At 51.8% G+C, this 16,824-nt stretch overlaps 2 protein-coding genes across 2 annotated transcripts in view; one reads left to right on the plus strand and one right to left on the minus strand.

Annotated features, from left to right (window-relative positions):
- Positions 1–16,824, minus strand: part of LOC124241925 (NADPH--cytochrome P450 reductase) — a 63,803-nt gene that overhangs the window by 13,611 nt on the left and 33,368 nt on the right. Inside the window, exon 3 of the mRNA XM_046666297.1 lies at positions 14,929–15,120. Coding sequence (XP_046522253.1) covers positions 14,929–15,107 — 179 coding nt within the window. The 5' untranslated portion in view covers positions 15,108–15,120. The remainder of the gene's footprint in view (positions 1–14,928; positions 15,121–16,824) is intronic.
- On the plus strand, positions 1,399–13,270 carry LOC124241930 (uncharacterized). Its single transcript, XM_046666312.1, has 3 exons — positions 1,399–4,849; positions 9,975–10,076; positions 12,910–13,270. Exon 1 carries the CDS (start codon positions 3,673–3,675, stop codon positions 4,627–4,629), a length of 957 nt encoding a protein of 318 aa, XP_046522268.1. The 5' UTR covers positions 1,399–3,672; the 3' UTR covers positions 4,630–4,849; positions 9,975–10,076; positions 12,910–13,270.

Here is a 16,824-nt window from a genome sequence, read left to right on the forward strand (position 1 = left end):
GATTAAATGAAAAGAAAGTACGTAAAGGACCCGGAACAGCACCCCGCACGACGCAGACTCTCCCTAACGGGGGGCTGTCGCTGGGAAGAAGCTACAGCCACTTGCCTGGGCACCTCACCTGCCAGACTGCAGCCTAGGGACAAAGGGCCTCTGGGAAGCCAGAGGGAGCCACGAAGTCCTTGTATGAAAGCGTGTGGTACGGAGGAGCGGCAGCAGGTGTACACAGAAAGGTGCTGCGGACTCCTGCAGTTTGCCAACAGTTACCTGATGGCTGACCTCCTCTACACTCGTGCCATTTATTCACTCAGCAAATCGTTTTCACAGAGTGGCCAAGAGTAACCCAGTTTCCAATTCAGACAAGCCCAGTGATGGGGTTGCGTTTTGCATGAAATGTGGATGGGCCACGAATGGCATCAGAGCTGGGCAGAAAGGGACTCGATGAGGGAAGAAGGGGCCCAGAATGGGCTGTGTGCAGGGCAGGCTGGGATCAGAAGTGGGATGGAAGCTCCCTGGATGCCATCTAGAGCTCACAGACTCCCTTCTGCCCTCAGCCTGCGGCCACGGGGTCTACACACTGGTCAGTAAGGCCGGCCAGGGGCACTGTGGGCTCTGGGCTGCATGTCGGTGATGGGGGGGCGCAGGCAAGGTTACATGACGTTCGATCCAGGAAAGCCCCTGTCACAATGCAGGCCCACCCCACCGCACAGAGAGAATGAATGAGTTTCACAGAGGTCCAGTGGCAGCCCTTGTGCCTGGTCACATGGCCAGTAAGTAGTCAGGCAAGGACCCAATCCCAGTCTGACTCCAGGTCTTGGCTCTTTCCACTGCATCCATGGCCTCCCGTGCAGAGAAAAGCGTATTAGAGTGGAGAGGAGTGCCAGCGCCCACCCCACTCACTCACACATATACGCACACGCATCACAAGTCACGTCCTTCAGGGCTAGTAGAGCCCTGGAATCTGTGGGAAAATTTATATAAGTGAGGGTTTCTTTTAAGGGTACCTCTGTAAAGCTGTTAGACACATAATTTTATGAACATAAAGATATCAGAAGTTTCATGTTTAAGCCTCCGCTGGGTTTTTCACTAGGTTGGTAGGTTCAAGACCAAGTTATTTTCAGGGCCTTAGTGTTAAGTAATGTCACACATAGGGCCCCGTGGGAGGCGAGGTCCAGTGCCTGCCTCAGCCACTCCAGCTTCTCCTCTCCTCCGTGCTGGAGGGCCCCATCAGTGGCAGAAGGGAGGCAGATGGTGGCTGGCTGCCCAGACTTTCCCACCCGGCAAAGGCCCAGCCCCACAGGGACTCAGGCAGGCCCTCCCCGCAACTCCCCAGCACCCCCACATCCCCCGGACAGGCCCATCCCAACATCAGCAGGGCCAGAGCAAGGGCACGGAGGGAGGCCCTCAGGCCTGCCCCTCTCTCTTCCCACTCCCAGCTCCATCCTGCACTCCAAAGGGGTCTTGTGTGTGGGCATGTCAGCCCACATGTCCAACTTCTGTCCATGCCCAGCCACGAACAGCCACGTTGTCACTGCCCCTCTAGACGATGTGCAGCCTAAACTGGAACACCACCTCCCTCTGCGCTGACACGCACGCTCTCCAACACACACAGAGAAGAAGAAAGCGAGGTGCACAACGATGTGACCTCTACCATGGTGGACCTTCTGAGTCCTGAGACATGAGACATATTACCCACTAAACATCAATGTAAATTTAAACTCATCTTTAAGGAAACCAGCAGCAACCTGAACAAATGTTTCTGATGAAACGTCATGAGAAAAAAAGGCAGGTACAAAACTATGCAATTTCCACTCCTATGACATGTCTGCAAGAGGCAATCCACAGAGACAGAAGGTAGACCAGTGGTGCCAGGGGCTGGGGGATGGGGATGGGCAGTGACTGCGTAACGGGCACAGTGCTTCCCTTTGGGGTGATGAAAATGTTTTGAATTAGATGGTGATGATGGTTGTACGACATTGTGACTATACTAAAAGCCACTGAATTGCACTTTTGCAATTAAAATGGTCAAAATGGTGAATTTTAAGGGGTGTGAATTTTACCTCAATTAAAAACCGAAAATGAACTAAATGCCTACAAAGGGCTAGGCTTGAGTTTTTGGAATATTCGCTTATATGGAACTCTTCTTAGTTTCTCAACTCCTGCCAGTCCACTGTGCGTGGATGCCCCACAGCAGAAACTCCGGTAGAAATTTAGAATGACGATGCAAAGCCAGGTGAAAAGCCAGCTTCGGTTGTGCCCCGAGGTAGTAAACACATCTTCCCTCACGCTCGGCCTCTCCCAGGGTATCACATACGACTGCCAGGAGGAAAACAAGAATCTGTGTCCATAAAAAACGGAATGCCTGCTGTTAATTGTTCATAGAAAAAAGGCCTGAAGAGAAACACACCAGCATCTTGAGAGAGAACATCCAAAGGTTAGGATAGTGGGTGAAATGGCTTCCCCGATGTTTAAAATTAAAAATACATTTTATAGTTAAAAAAGAGGGGCAACTCAAATGTCTAAAAATGAGGGAGAGGCTGCGTGGGATACGTGGAGCCATGGGACTCACGCTCTTTACTACTAAACAGAAGTGTGCAGGTTGTCACCTGCTGCCGTCGCAAGAAGCTCTTGATACGCTGTTTGTTAAGTAGAAAAAGCAGGTTACAAAAGAATATGGAGGCCGTGACCCCGTTCTGTTTAAAAGGTAAGGCATAAAAGGACATACGCTGACAGGGTCGAGCTGTTCTCTCCTAGGGCCTAGCGATTATGAGTCTTTCTTTTTCCTTTTTTTGCTAATTTCTATTGTCAACTCCCCTACCCGTTTTTCCCTACAATGAACATGTAATGCTTCTGCAATAAAATAAAAATTTCTTTTTATTGTAAGAATGTTGTGTGTGGCTATAGATTGATTCTCAAGGCTCCGCTGAGGACAATGAAAATGGCTGAGTCTCAAGTCCAGACCCCTACCAGAGAAGATATTCTAAATAAGACATCGGGAAGCAGCGGGTCAGAATTTATCTCGCACAGCCCAGGCCCCATCTCCCACCGTCCACCTTCCAAACGCTCGGGGCCACACTGACCTACTCGCCATTTCCCGTGGCTCCTCTGTGCCTCTGGACCCACTGCTGCCTTTGCCTTGAATGTCCTTCCGCTAACCCTCTCTCACAAACTTCCGCTTACCCCTTAAGACGCGACGCTCAATTTCCTCATCAGAGCACCTTTCATTGCCACTCAAAAAGAAGGTGTTTTGTCACCACCTTCAACGCAGCACACAGGCATGTGACTCAGTGTATTCTCATTACTCGATTAGAGCCCTGGGTTTAATGATTTGGGGGACACTCAGCACACGGCGTTCTATCGGCTTCTGGGGTGGGCCTGAGTCCTCTTCCCACCAGAAGGCTGGCAGGTGGCCTGAGAAGGCCTTCAGAGGGCTTCTCTACCCACCTGAGAGGGTCTGAGTTCAACTGAAAAGCCAACTCCGGTCTCTTCACAAAGGACAGAGGTCTCCATAGAAGATGCATATCTAAAGAATGGATTTGAGGACTTGCTGAAGACAAGCGACAAGAGGCCCCGCCACCACGCAGTGAGTGCCAGGCTGCTCTTTCTCCATCTACAGGTGACACTTCCAGCCTGGGTGGGGTGGGCACTGTGCCAGCCCCGAGGGCATGAGATGAAATGAGGCCGCCTCGACCTTCCAAGGGCTTCCAAGGCTGGGGAGACAGGCTCGGAGGAGCAGCATGGGGGAGGCGAGGGGCCGCACAGCAGGAGCAGAGACTCGGATCAAAGCCTGGTTCTGCCACCAAACAGGCCTGTGACTGGAGAAGTTGTGGCTTCTCGAGACCGCGAATCCCTCTTATTGAAAACCCCCATCTTGGCTTCTGCAGCCTCCTCAGAGCCTTGCACGGCACCCAGAACTCACTTAACTCTCAGGGACAAAGAGGGTGTTCTCTAGAAGAAAGCTGTTTGGGTCACTCTGTGATTTCAAAGATGCCCCATGGTACAAGGTGGCACATGCTAAGACCAAACGGATGGATCAGACATCCACGCCCCGGGCTTCTAAGGGAGCAGGCACTCTGGCTCAAGAAACCAAGAAAAGCCTCTGGGAAGAGCTGGGCTCTATTCTCAGGGACAGAAAACGCCTCCCAAGAGAGAAAGCCATGGAAACCGGCAGCCGAATGGCTCCTGGACGAGGCCCATGCAGCCAGTGGGGAGTGCAGCTCTAGCTGGGAACGCCACAGGACAGGCAAGACATGCCAGCCCTCCCCGCCCCAGAGGAAGGGTTCTCCCAAGAAGCCCGAGAAGCCCGAGCACTTCCGGAGGCCAGCACCAGGCCCTTTGTTGGCTTCAGCCCCTGGGGAAAGGAGGAACATGCTCACCCTCTCCCTCAGCTCAGAATGGCTTTCAAAGGTCCAGGGCAGACCGCGGTCCATGGGGAAAGGGAAACCCGAGGAGACGAAGGAAGATCCTGGGCCTCTAGTCACCACCCTGACTCAAGCAGCTTCCTCCTGGTCCCACTGGTTATACCTGGTCGGCAGGGGGCAGCGGGACCTGCCTCCCCAGCCCCACCCAGAGCCCTGCTGCCAGGCTCAGAGCAGCAGGTCAGCTGCTCAGCACAGGTGCGGCCACACCTGAGTGCCCTCAACTGGCTTCACCCAACCCGACAGCTTCCCACCGGCATTTGCACATGGAACCTGATCTTTCACAGGCAGGGGAGTCGGTGACTGGAGCCTTCCTGGTTTCCAGTCCCAGCTGAGCCCCCGGGGACTGCCCCCGACTCTGCTCGTAATGCCACACACAGCGCCCTCTTCGTACCTCGAGGGCGTCCCTGCCTGGGAAGAAGTTCCATCCATGGGTGAGTCTGGGCACCAGATGCCCCCCTGTCCGTGGGGCATCAGGCAGTCTGCAGCTAGGGACACTATCTGGAACTGACCTTCTCAGGGTGGGCTCGTCCCTCGGAGATGAGTACATGCACCCCATGGGCTTTCACTCCCAGCTCCAGAACTTAAGGAAAAAGGCAGGTTACAGCTCTCTCCCGGAAACAGGCAGGGGGCCAGTGACCGGGAAGTGGGGTTCCATCCATCCCCTCCGCGGGGCTGGCAGGGCCAGCAAACCAGGCTGTGAACTCAGAGTACTCCAGCCAGCCCAGGCCTCTCAGAACCTCGGCTGGGCCCCAGCCTGCATCCGTCCCCAGGAGCCTGAGAACGCGGCAACATCTGGCGGTCCCAGCAGGGAGGAATCAGGACTCAAGGCTGAAACCTCCCGTGAGCCTCTGCGTTTGGGCACACACCCCTCCTCCTGCCGCTGTATGGACCAAGGGAAGGAGAAAACCTTTCCAACCCCGACTCGGGTCTCCTTGGTAACTGTTTATATGACAGCACTTTCTCCCCACATCCTCCCTCTTTCCCATAAAAAAAAAAAGGAAGTCATGTCGGCTGAATAAAGCTCTCTAGACACTCGAAGGCAGTTGTGCAGGTTGCTATGGCAGGGCCGTTTCTCCATAAAGGAAGCCAGATTGATCCCGCTGCCAGGGCGCCTCAGGATCATATTAAATTAGATCTGGTTCCCGTCTTCGTCCCCACAAAAGAACTGTGCGCAATAGCGCCTAAGACACGGGGTCTTGGCCGATGTCACCCGGGAGTGCAGTGTGCACAGCTCGCCCTCCCATCACGCGGTGGGAAGGTGCTCACGCGTTTCCTCTGAAGGAGCATCCTCCTAAGAACCCAAGGACAGCCCGCCCATCGGAAGGGGCAGCGCTGGCCAGCCTCGGGCCCAGAGACCATGCGGCTCCCGAAAGGAGCACAAAAGCTTCCAATTAGGGCTCTCCACTCCTAAATTGGGAGCAGGAGCCTGCGTGTGAGGAGGACGAAAGGGAGGGTGGCCTGCAGCCCTGAGTCATCTGGACAGAGATGAACCAAGAGGTCCTGGTGTGATTCATTTTGTCTCCAGTCCCAGGCAACACTCAGAAGGAGTTCTGAAAACTGCAACAACTCAAATTTAATTTCCTGCACAGCAGAACTGATTTCTTCTGGGACTTTTTCCCATCCTTGGGGACACATGGGGCAGCTGCTTTTGAGTGGCCCCCTTCCAGAGCCTGGTGTGTGTGGGGGCCAAGTTCTCCAACCCCAGGGTAACAGGCAGCCACCATCAGAGAGGGGCTAAGAGCTGAGAAACGCTGTGGGATGGCCGCAGAGCTGGGCAGCAGGCTGGCTGGAACAGGACAGAGTTCGGCTTTGAGTATTCTACCATGGGAAGATGGCTCCACGAAGTGGACCCAGATTTCTCCACCATGGGCAAAGCAGCCCCAGAGCCTCATGGCAGAAAGTCGATGGTTTGGAAGAGCTGCCTTTGTTAAAAACAATCTGGTTCGCTTGAGCTTAAATAAAAAATAGCAGCTATCTCCACAGACAGGGGCCAAGAAAAGAAAACTAGCCGTGACAGACTTATAAGAGACTTATAAGATTGATTAATTAACTGCAATGCATGGGTCTTGTTTAGATCCTGAATTTTTTAAAAACTGTTAAAAAAATTGTATCAGTCAGGGAACTATGACCAAATGCTAACTGAGTATCTGATGCTACTGCAGCTCTCTGCTGACTTTCAGGAGTCTGAGGATGGCCGTGTGTTATGTTTAAAAAGAGGAATCCTTAAATTTTACAGGAATGAAATATTTCTAGATGTTCATAATTTCATAGGAGATATTTCCAATTTCCTATGAAATGATATGATTTCTGAGTATGGCTTTCAGATAATGCAGCAGCAGTGGGGAGGGGAGGGGAACAAGACTGGCCAGAAGTGCATAATGTTAAAACTGGATGACGGGTGCAATGAGTTCACTCTCCTATTTATGCTTTGGTGTTTATTTGAAACGTTCCATAATAAAAAGCTTTATTTTGCTTTAAAGTACTCTCAGGCACCAGAAGTGAAGCAGGGTGCAGTGAAGGCTCCCAGTGCTTCCCAGGGCGGACAGGCATCATGTGCATGTGGCAGAGGAGAGGCACGGTGGCCTGTGCCGGCTGGGCGGGACGGGGGCAGGCCCGGTTGAGCACGGTGGCCACTGCTCAGGTCCAGCCACTGCTGGCAGGCATCACTGTGGGCCCGGTGTGGCCAGATCCTCTGATTCTTTTCAAAAGAGGCTGTAAGTCTGGGTTTTTATGTGAAATTGACAGCCCTTTCAATGTTCTAATTAGAAAACTTTAAAATACTGTGTAAGCCAAACGCAGCCCGTGGGCCAGTTTGCCCTAGAGGCAGCCTCACATACAAATCGAGCATTTATTAATCCAACAGCCATTCCCTGGGGAGCTTCACTCTGACAAGCTCTGCACCAAGCTAGGGACCCAGGCGGGAACGGGCCTGCGCTCTGCTCTATAGGAGGCAGAAATACGAAGAATTTCCCACTCAACGAGAGAGGTGCTCCGCGCAGAGTGTCATCACATGCGGGGACACAGAGGAGTCCTGGAGCTCCAGACTCCTGTGGGAGCCATCATTCCCCCAGGGCTCCCTTAGATCAGAAGCTGCCCTGGTGAGGAATGCTCTGTCCAGAGGCACAAGCTGAGTGAAGGCTGGGGCGAGGGGGGGGGAGCCAGGTGGATATGAAAGAGCCACTTTTAAAACTATTATTAAGAGAATGTGCTGCTTGTAACTGCTCCCCCTTCACAAGTCTTTAATTGCTGTCACACACAGTTCAAAAGACTTCCCCCGGGCGATAAAACCATGCTTGTAGATTAGAAGGCTCAATGTTGTAAGATGCCAACTAATGTACAGATTTGACCAATCCCAGATAAAATCCCAACAGGTTCTGTAAAATTGGTTTGGTTTTGGTGGACACTGACAAGCTGATTCTAAAAGCGATAAGGAAATGTCAAGGGCCCCCAAAAGCCCAGAGAATCTTAAAAGAGAACAAAGTGACAAATAAAGATGGCAAGTAATAGGATATATTGGAGTATATGAGGAAGCCATTTTGTGTAAACCTAATTTGGCCTGACCTTGTCTTTCCAAAAGGGGCTGACCAAGGCCGTTGAGCATGCATTGTATATCTGCTTTAGAGATTCCCTATGGCAAGAGCAAAGACCCTTGAGATAAAGGTGCAACTTCTCTCCCCCTCCCAACACTGGCATCCCCTTAAAGACCAAGCATCTTTCCTTAGGCTGGAAACCGATTGCAGCCCTCATCTGTGACCGCCCAGCCCGAGGCAACACACCTGCCACCCCGCAGCGTTCACTGAGACAGCAGACCTATCTGCCGTTTCCATCAATCGCTGTGCTGACAGAGCAGCCTCGTGACTAGTGTAAAAGGGACATTTCAATCATATGTGAAACATACTCTTTGAGGGTATATAACCACCCTGTATACCCCTACTTCTTTGGAGTGCTCTGTTCCTTTGTGGAAAGACTCTCCTGGGTTTAATCCTCAGATTTAAACTCAGAATAAACTCACCCAAATTTTCATTTATAGATTGGTCATGGATTATTTTCGTTGACAAAAGCTGTAGGACTTAGCCCACCAGGTGTCAAGTCAAGAGTTACTATAAAATCATAGAACAGTGTGGGAATGGTGAAAGGACAGTAAACAGATCGATAGTACAGAATAGAGTCTAGACATCGACTCCCTTATATATGGTCACCTGATTCATATCAAGTGACACTGAAGTGCAGTGGGGAAAGCGTGACCTTTTTCAATAAATGGTGCTGGGCTGAGGGGATAAAGAAAAAAAATGAGTTCTGAAGCACCTCACACCATTCGCCAATGCCAAATCCATTTCAGCTGGGTGGCAGAGCTAAGTTTAAAAGCTACAACCATGAAGCTTTCAGAAGAAAACATAGAACTTCTTCATGACCTTAAGATAAATATAGATTTCTTAAACTGGAGACAAAGCCATCAACTGTAAAGGTTAAGGTCAACCAAAAAGCTGCAAATTGGACTAAGTTTAAGTCAAGTAAACTTCTGATCATCAAAAGACACTATTTAGGGAGTAAAAAGCCAAGCTCCAGAAGGGAGATGATATTTGCAATGCATTAATCTAACAAAGGACTCGGATCATAAAAAACCCTGACAAATCAACAAGGCCGGGAGATAACCCAACAGAGAAAAGGGGGCAGACCTTCACAAAAGATCTCTAAATGGCCAATAAGCATACGAAAAGGTCCTTGGTCATCAGAGAAATGCAAATTAAAACAGGATACCCTTGGAATGACTAAAATAAAAAAGTTGACAGAAATAAGCCTTAGTGAGGATGGGAAGCAACCGAAACCCCCTGTGCTCGTGGGGGCGGGACGCGGAAGACCCTTTGGCTCTATCTAAGGGAGCTGCACACGAGCCTGCCCAAGGACCCCCCATTCCACTTCACAGCAAATACCTAACAGAAATACACCCACATGCGAACCAAAACACACATTCTAGAATGTTCACTGCAGTACCATTCGTAATAGTACTCCAGGCTGGAAACAATCTAACCATCCGTGACCATCAGGATAAGTAAATCATGGTTTGTTCACACAATGGAATGCTATGCAGCAATGAGAAGGAACACGCGACTACACACAACATGGGGAACCCCCAGAATACACGTTCTAGGACAGACAACACTCTCGCATGTCACGAGAAGTCAGGACAGTGGTGACAGGGGCAGTGTGACCGGAGGGGGCCGAGGGGCTGTCTGTTGACCTGGGTGCTGGTTACGTGTGTAGGTTCATTTTGTGACATAATCAAACCGTGCGCTTATGATTGTGGACTCTTCCGTTTGCGTGTTACATCCTTCAGTAAAAAGTTTATGAGCAGCATGGAGGCCTGCTAGAACGGGCCTGCCCTCTGAGCCTCCTAGTCTCTTGCTCCTCATCTCTCCAGGTCAGCCCTGAGGTCCAGAGACAAGGGAAGGGATGGTAAGTGGCTTAACCCTGCTAACCACAGCTCACGCTCAGCCTTAAAAAAAATTAAGAAAAATGTCACTGTCTTCCTAACAGCCTCGATCTCTCTTTTCTTAGGTCGCCCCCATCCCCTGCTGCTTGCAAAGGGTCCAAATCTCTTAAATTTGGGTTTCGCTCCACTCCCTTGCCCCACGTAGAGCAATCCTCCAGTTCCACGTGGTAAGTCTCCCCCCCGCCCCAGACCTGCTCCCGAGCCTGTGTGCCTTACTCGGGCTCTCCTTCAACTGTCCAGGTTCAACTGTCCAGTCCTCCAGGCCCAACCAGGCCCCAGGTCCCATCAACAGGGCTTCACTGTCCTCGGCCCTCAGGACTCTCCTCTCAGGCTGCATCATCTCTCTCTGGACCACTTCCTGGAACACCCACTTAACCTGTCTCCTGCCTCCTGACAACCCTTGATCAATCCCCATGCAGCCCACACGGGGCCCTTTTGAAACCGGGGTCTGATCATTTTGTTGCTCTACAGAGCATCTCCAATCGCGCTCCAACTTGCCTTTTCCTCACCCCCGGCCCCACCCCATGCTGAACACACACCCTGAGCTGCAAGTGCGCCAGGAAGGAGAGTCCGGGCAAAGTCTGCTCGGACTGCCCTATCAAACCCTCTCCCACCCTCACCCCGGAGGGCAAAGACCATCTTGAGTGTCCTCCTGGACTGATGCTCATCTGGGCCCAGAGAGCAAGCTCCAGGCTCTAGGACGCTGTCTCTAAAAGGGTCCACAGGTGGCACCTTTGTCAGCCACTCACGGCCAGTGGCAGCAGAGACAGCACCCGAGCTCCTGAGGTTCTGGAAGCCAAATCTAGATTGGTAGCGGGGGCCCTGGGGGCCAGCACACCTGGGGAGAGTCACCTGTGCACACAGGGCCTCCTTCCGGATCCCCTTGCCTAGAAGACCTGACTCGGGGGACTGCAGATGTTTCCTGGGCCTCTCTGCTATTCAAAGTGCGTGCTGGTCAGACTACAGTTGGTCCTGTTGGTTTGTTTTTTTTTAAAAAAATCCATGGCCGAGGGTTTGGACACAGTGTCCCAGGTGGCTAAGGCGCTAAAGGCCTTACAACACCAGTTCTAGAAGCCACCAGAAGTCCTAGTGAGAATTCCTGACACAGCCCAGGATCACCTGTGGAGCCCACACTGAGCCCTAGCGTTCCCCTCTGACCTGGTGGGTAGGGGACGTTCTGGGCTGTGGCAGGAATGACCTGTGCTCACTGGAAATCTAAGCGGTCAGGGACACTGACATGGGACTTACAGTGGGAGGGCCAGGTCTGGCTGTATCAGCTCTGAGTCTCAGTTCTTTCATCTATGAAATAGGGACAGTAACGACATCTTAAGAGACTGAGGCAAAGTAGGGAAAGCGTGGGTTGTGGAGATGGAAGATCTGGCTTCAAAAGCTGGCCCTGCTACATACAAGTTAGGTGGCCTCGGGCAAACCCCTCAGTCACAAATGCCTCAGTTTCCTCATCTTCAAAATGGGGTAATAACGTCTTCTTGAAGTGCTCTGGTAAGAGACTGGAGATGATACTAATAATCAGGATGAAAGTAATAATCCATACCACTTCAGGGCTCAGCAGGCACCAGGCCCTGGGCAAAGAGCTCTGCGACGGATTAGGTCATTTAACTTTTAAGGCCCTATGAAGTTAGTACTGTTATTATCTCCAATTTACAGTTGAGGGCACAGACTTCAAAAGATTAAGTAACGGCAAATGTCACACGGCTAAAACGTGGTGGAGTCAGGATCCAAATCTCAGTCAGCCAGCTTTAGGGCCGGAACTTAATCTCTGCAGTGTAAATGTCGCCTGTACAGTGTGGCTGTCACCCCCGCCACAGCACGTCTTCACCACGAGATGACGAGGATGAGGAGGGGCTTGCAGGGTGTAGGACACCACGCTGTTAAAAGGTTATGATTATGAGGAGGGAAATACATTTTCTGCATCCTGGCAAAGAGAAACCATCAGAAGCCACAAAATACAAGTGCTCCCACGTCTAGGAGTTTCGTGTTAAGTCCATCCTGCAAGGCCAGAGAGGTGACAGGGAAAGGGCGGCTGCACACGCTCCCACAGCACACCCAGTCCTCGCTCAGGGCGGGAGTGGGGGACACCTGCATTTGACAGCTGAGGAAACCCAGGGCCACTGTGAACTGAGACCTGACTGGCGCCCTTATCTTGAGTCCCACACTTTTGCACCAAAAAACACATTCCCAACCAGAAATGCCCCTATCGGATCAGCCTGCTGGAACAGGCTGGACTCCAGCTCACCTGCCCGTCCTCCCTCTGGCCCTCAGCTGGCAAAGCCTCCTGGCCTCGGGCTGTGGCACCACCCTCAAGGACCTGCACACGGCCACCTCCCGCAGCATACCTTCTCGCCCCCTACCAGGGGGAATTAAGGCCTTCTCGGCTGGAGCTCCTGGGGCCTGTGTCTCGGGCCTGGCTCTACAGGTGCCGGCCTGTCCATGAGAGTGACAAGGCCCCCCGCCTGGCGCACGGTGCCGTGGCAGAGGGGCCCTGATTAAAGGACGCCCGTGAAAGCATTTCCTAAAACATTTTTAAACGTCCCTTCACCGTCCAGACTTCTCGGCTTCTTTAAGGTCAACACCTTCTTTGCATTCTTGTGGTACCTGACTAGTGCTTGGCATAAAATATATTCGGACACAAACACGAAGCAGCGACCACGGCCAGGAACGGTGCTGGGTGACGTCACGAACATCACCGCATGTAATACTCACAGGAGCCCATGAGGTCAGGGTCCCACTGCCTCCATTTAGCAGATGAGGAAACTGAGGCAGAGTGAGGTTAAGGGTCTCGCCCAGGACCTGCCCAGCACTAGACCGCAAGCTTGACGAACACGCGACTTCATCTCTTCTACCCGTGGCTATCGGGACTCCGGAGGGCCTCAGTCAGTATCTGCTGAGTTTTTAAAACGTAAAACTAATGCCCTGTCAGTGGCACAAGGATTGTAGTCCCTGAATATTTGCTTTCAAGTTCAAACACTGTAATTTTTTCAGGAGAGAAAACGGTCAGTGAAACTGAAGAGGGAATTAGAAGCTGACATGAACCCGAATGCTGACCCCGCCCAGCCCAGGAATTCTGGCCTGAATACGGCCCCATGCTCTGCACTTGAGCCCCGCTCCTGGGGAATTCCAGGAGCTTCCCGAGGGTGGGCCTGGCCCTGGGGCTCTCTCAGCACGGGACGTGGCCTTGTCCCCACTCAAAGCCGCCTGCAGGGCTCTGGAGTCTGAGTTGGGGGTAAAACACAGCCCACAGTAAAGGCCAGAACATGAGCTGGTTGCAGGAACGACACGGAATCAATGTCAAGGAGACAGGGAAGCCAGTCACATCCTCATCATCATTTGTTCAAACCAAAAACCATTTTACTCTTACTTCCTTAGTATTTTTCTTTAAACTAATTCACCTTCTTAAACTTTGTAAAACGGAAGCTTTATGGAAGGTTAAAAAAATCAATAAAATAAAAACAGTGTTCGTAAAGACAAGCTGGATGCTGTCTGTGATACTGTGACTTACAGTAAGAAATACATATTTGGTCTTTGACCTGTTCCTAGCACCAGCTCCTAAAACCCTTGTAATTTCCTAAGTCATAAGGGCAATAAAGGCGTCTCTGTCATTCAGAACAAGTCCCTCTCAACCACACTGGAGTTTATGTTAATAAAGTGACTTTTGGAAAGGCTCTAAGCATAGGGCTGGTAGCCAAGGGAACGAACCTGTGATGAGAGAGTTGAAACTTTCAGCCCATCCCTGACCTCTGGGGGAAGGGGGAGTGGGGTGGAAGGTGAATTCATCCCCAGTGGCCAGTGACTTAATCGAGCATGCCTATGTAGAAGCTTCCATAAAAACCCAAAAGGAGGGGGGCGGTTAGAGAGGGCTGCTGAGCAGTGGCAGTGCTGGGAGGGTGGCAGGCCCGGAGAGGGCATGGAAGCTTCGTGCCCCTTCCCAATCCCTTGCCCTGTGCATCTCTTCCATCTGGCTGGTCCTGAGTTATAACCTTTTATAATAAACCGATAACCTAGTAAGTAAACTATTTTCCTGAGTTCTGTGAGCTGCTCTAGCAAATTAATCAAAGCCGAGGAGCGGGTTATGGGAACCTCTGATTTATAGCAGGCTGGTCAGAAGCACAGGTGACCCTGGACTTGTGACGGGTTTCTGAAGGAGTCGGGGGTGTCGGGGGGGGGCGGGGTGGGGAGAGAGACTGGGCAGTCTTGTGGGACGGAGCCCTTAACCTATGGGATCTGATGCTAACTCCGGGTAGATAGTGTCAGACCCAGTTGGCATCCAGAGAGTTGGAGAATTTCTTGGTGTGGGGAACACTCCCCACCCTTCTGGTCGCATCCTCACAGAAGTGTGCAGAGTGAGTCTTGAGTAGAGGAGAGCAAGTTTCCTCTGACGCTGTTACTCCCCAAAGCTCTAAGCTTAAGGTTGCTCTCTTCAGTTCCAAAGAGAAAGGAGCCAAAGGTTAGGTCATAAACACATATTAGTACCAAAGTGCCACCGTCTCCTTGTCCGTAATGGACAGGACTGAAGGGAAACTGCAAGAGCAGTAGCTGCCGGGCTATACGGGCCTGTGCAAACAGCATTTCTAGGATTTCATCTGGTTACAAAATGGAAAGATCGCAGGCCTGGAGCAAAATATTAACCGGGTGCCAGCTCCAGCTCTGCCTTGTGCACGTGACCTTCGGCAGTGCCTTTAACATCCCCGAGCTGCAGGTTATCTATCTGTGAAGTGGGGCCTTCTACTCTGAATGGTCCCCGGGAAAATCAAATAGGAACAGATATAAAAGGATCTTGTACACTGTAAAGTGCTGTGTAAACATTAGGGATTATTTATGGTAGACGTGAAGCATAATCTACTAATCAGGCAAATTCCAAAACTCAACCCAAAATGCTGTAAGGAAGCTTATGCCTCTCTTGGCTGGCTGCTCCTGACCGAGGCCCCAGTACAGAACCCTGCCTGGACTGACAGACACGCCCTAGAAGGCAGAGAAAGAGGGAGGGTGCGCAGCATCACTTACGTTGTTTGAATTTTGGTGAACTCGGGGATTTCGTCTTTTTTCTTTCTGAAGAGGAACCAGTAGGTCAGGAGGCCCACAGTGAGTGAGAACAGAAACATGTCCATCATGCTGAAAAGAGAGACTTCTTCAGCCACTGTCTCAGACGTGGGCGCGCTGGCGTCCATGTTGGAGTCCCCCATCTTGATCACAAAACTGTCGAGAGAGAGAAATGACAGACGTCAGCAGGGAGGAGCAGGGTCCACCTGAGGCCTGCTGGGGAGCCCCGCGAGCTTCAGTGGGGTCTCAGTGCCTCAAGGGCTGCAGCAACAGGCAAAGCACCGGGGGCAGGAGCTGCCGGCTCAGCAAGGACCCCGCCAAGATGCAGCTGCAGCCTTGGATGGGAACTAAAACAGTGAGTAGCCCTCAGGGTGTTGGCGCAGCCCAGGGTGTACCTTGTGTGACGGCTATGGCTGGAGCCAGGAATGGGCCCCTGCAAACAGAAAGAATGGGAGCCACAGACACCCAGTACCACGGAGCATCCTCAGCCCACGAGGACACAGCAGAGGGGCTGGTTCCACACGAGAGAGGGGCCCACTTCACCACAAACCCTTTCCCCAGCCATATGGCAGGCCTGGGTTGCCCGACACCCTGCATATTCCAAAGGACTTCAGGACTGGCCCTTGGGTGGCACCTGGGAAATAATCTGTTAGCCCTTGGAATATGCTGCCTGATAAGAGTGTCTCTGTCTACCTGAGACCTTGGGCCACGCACACAGTTTATGCTAACGTTGTCATTTAGGGTGAATGCCTGGGGCTCTGAGTCACACCGTATCAGTTCGACTTCCGGGGTGCTGGAGACTGAGTAGGTAAGTTTAGAGAAGTGGGCACTCCACGCCTACAAGACCAACTCCCAGTAAAAACCCTGGACACCAAGGCTCGAGTGAGCTTCCCTGGTAGGAAATACTTCATACGCACTGCTGGGAGAATGAAGCACTGCCGTATGACTCCCTTGGGAGAGGACACCTGGAAGCTTGTGCCTGGTTTCTTTGGACTCCACCCCCTGTAGCCTTTTCCTTTGCCGATTTTAGTCTGTATCCTGCCACGACAAACCCTAAATGCTCTTCTGAGTTCTGTGAGTTCTGGTGAATCACTGAACCAGAGGCGGGTCTTGGGGACTCCCCACACGCCAACCTCGTTAGTTCCCCTGAAAGATGCTCAACGGGTCCTTCCACCACTGAAACCCGGCAAGTGAGTAGAGCTGATATGAGTCAGCAAAGGGCAAAGTGGGAGTACCTGAAACTGGGTTGCTTTCACAACCGTGGTTCCCAGCCTCAGTCAGAAATGCCTTAGTCACCACATCATATCACGGCGACTGAGGCAACCGGAGATTGCTTCACATTAACTTGCGTTAGCTGCCACTGCCTCCAGGAAACCCCAGGGCCGGGCCCCAGCAGCTAGGGTACCCTGACGTTAAGAGCTCTGGGCTCCGGGCGTTAGCCCGACTGTTCCACAGCCTGTTGGGAGCAGGCCATTCAGAACGGGCCCTCAAGCTTGCTTCTTTGTTTTCTCATTAATCTGAGGGGCTTTTCTAGTGGCCGAGTTCCTGAGAGCATCTCGACTTACCTTTTTTGATGTTTGCCCTTCAAGGACAAATTTAATTCTAGTCCCCACAGAGAGATTTCTGTTTATATTTAAGTCTTAACTTATGAACACATTTCATATTTATTCAGTGTCAGTCATGTCTTTCTGTCCAGCCCTGTCAGTGTCGTCTGTCGTGTCCACAAGCCTTCTGTCAGGCTCTCACAAAACCATGGGGAGGACCTGCTGGGACGCAGTATGGAAGGACTCGTCCCACAGAATCATGAGGTGCAGACACTCGGAGCCCGGCTGGAACCAGCTGGGGGCTGCGATCAGGGCT

The sequence above is a fragment of the Equus quagga genome, chromosome 7 (assembly GCF_021613505.1).
Source record: "Equus quagga isolate Etosha38 chromosome 7, UCLA_HA_Equagga_1.0, whole genome shotgun sequence".
Taxonomy (NCBI): Eukaryota; Metazoa; Chordata; class Mammalia; order Perissodactyla; family Equidae; genus Equus; species Equus quagga.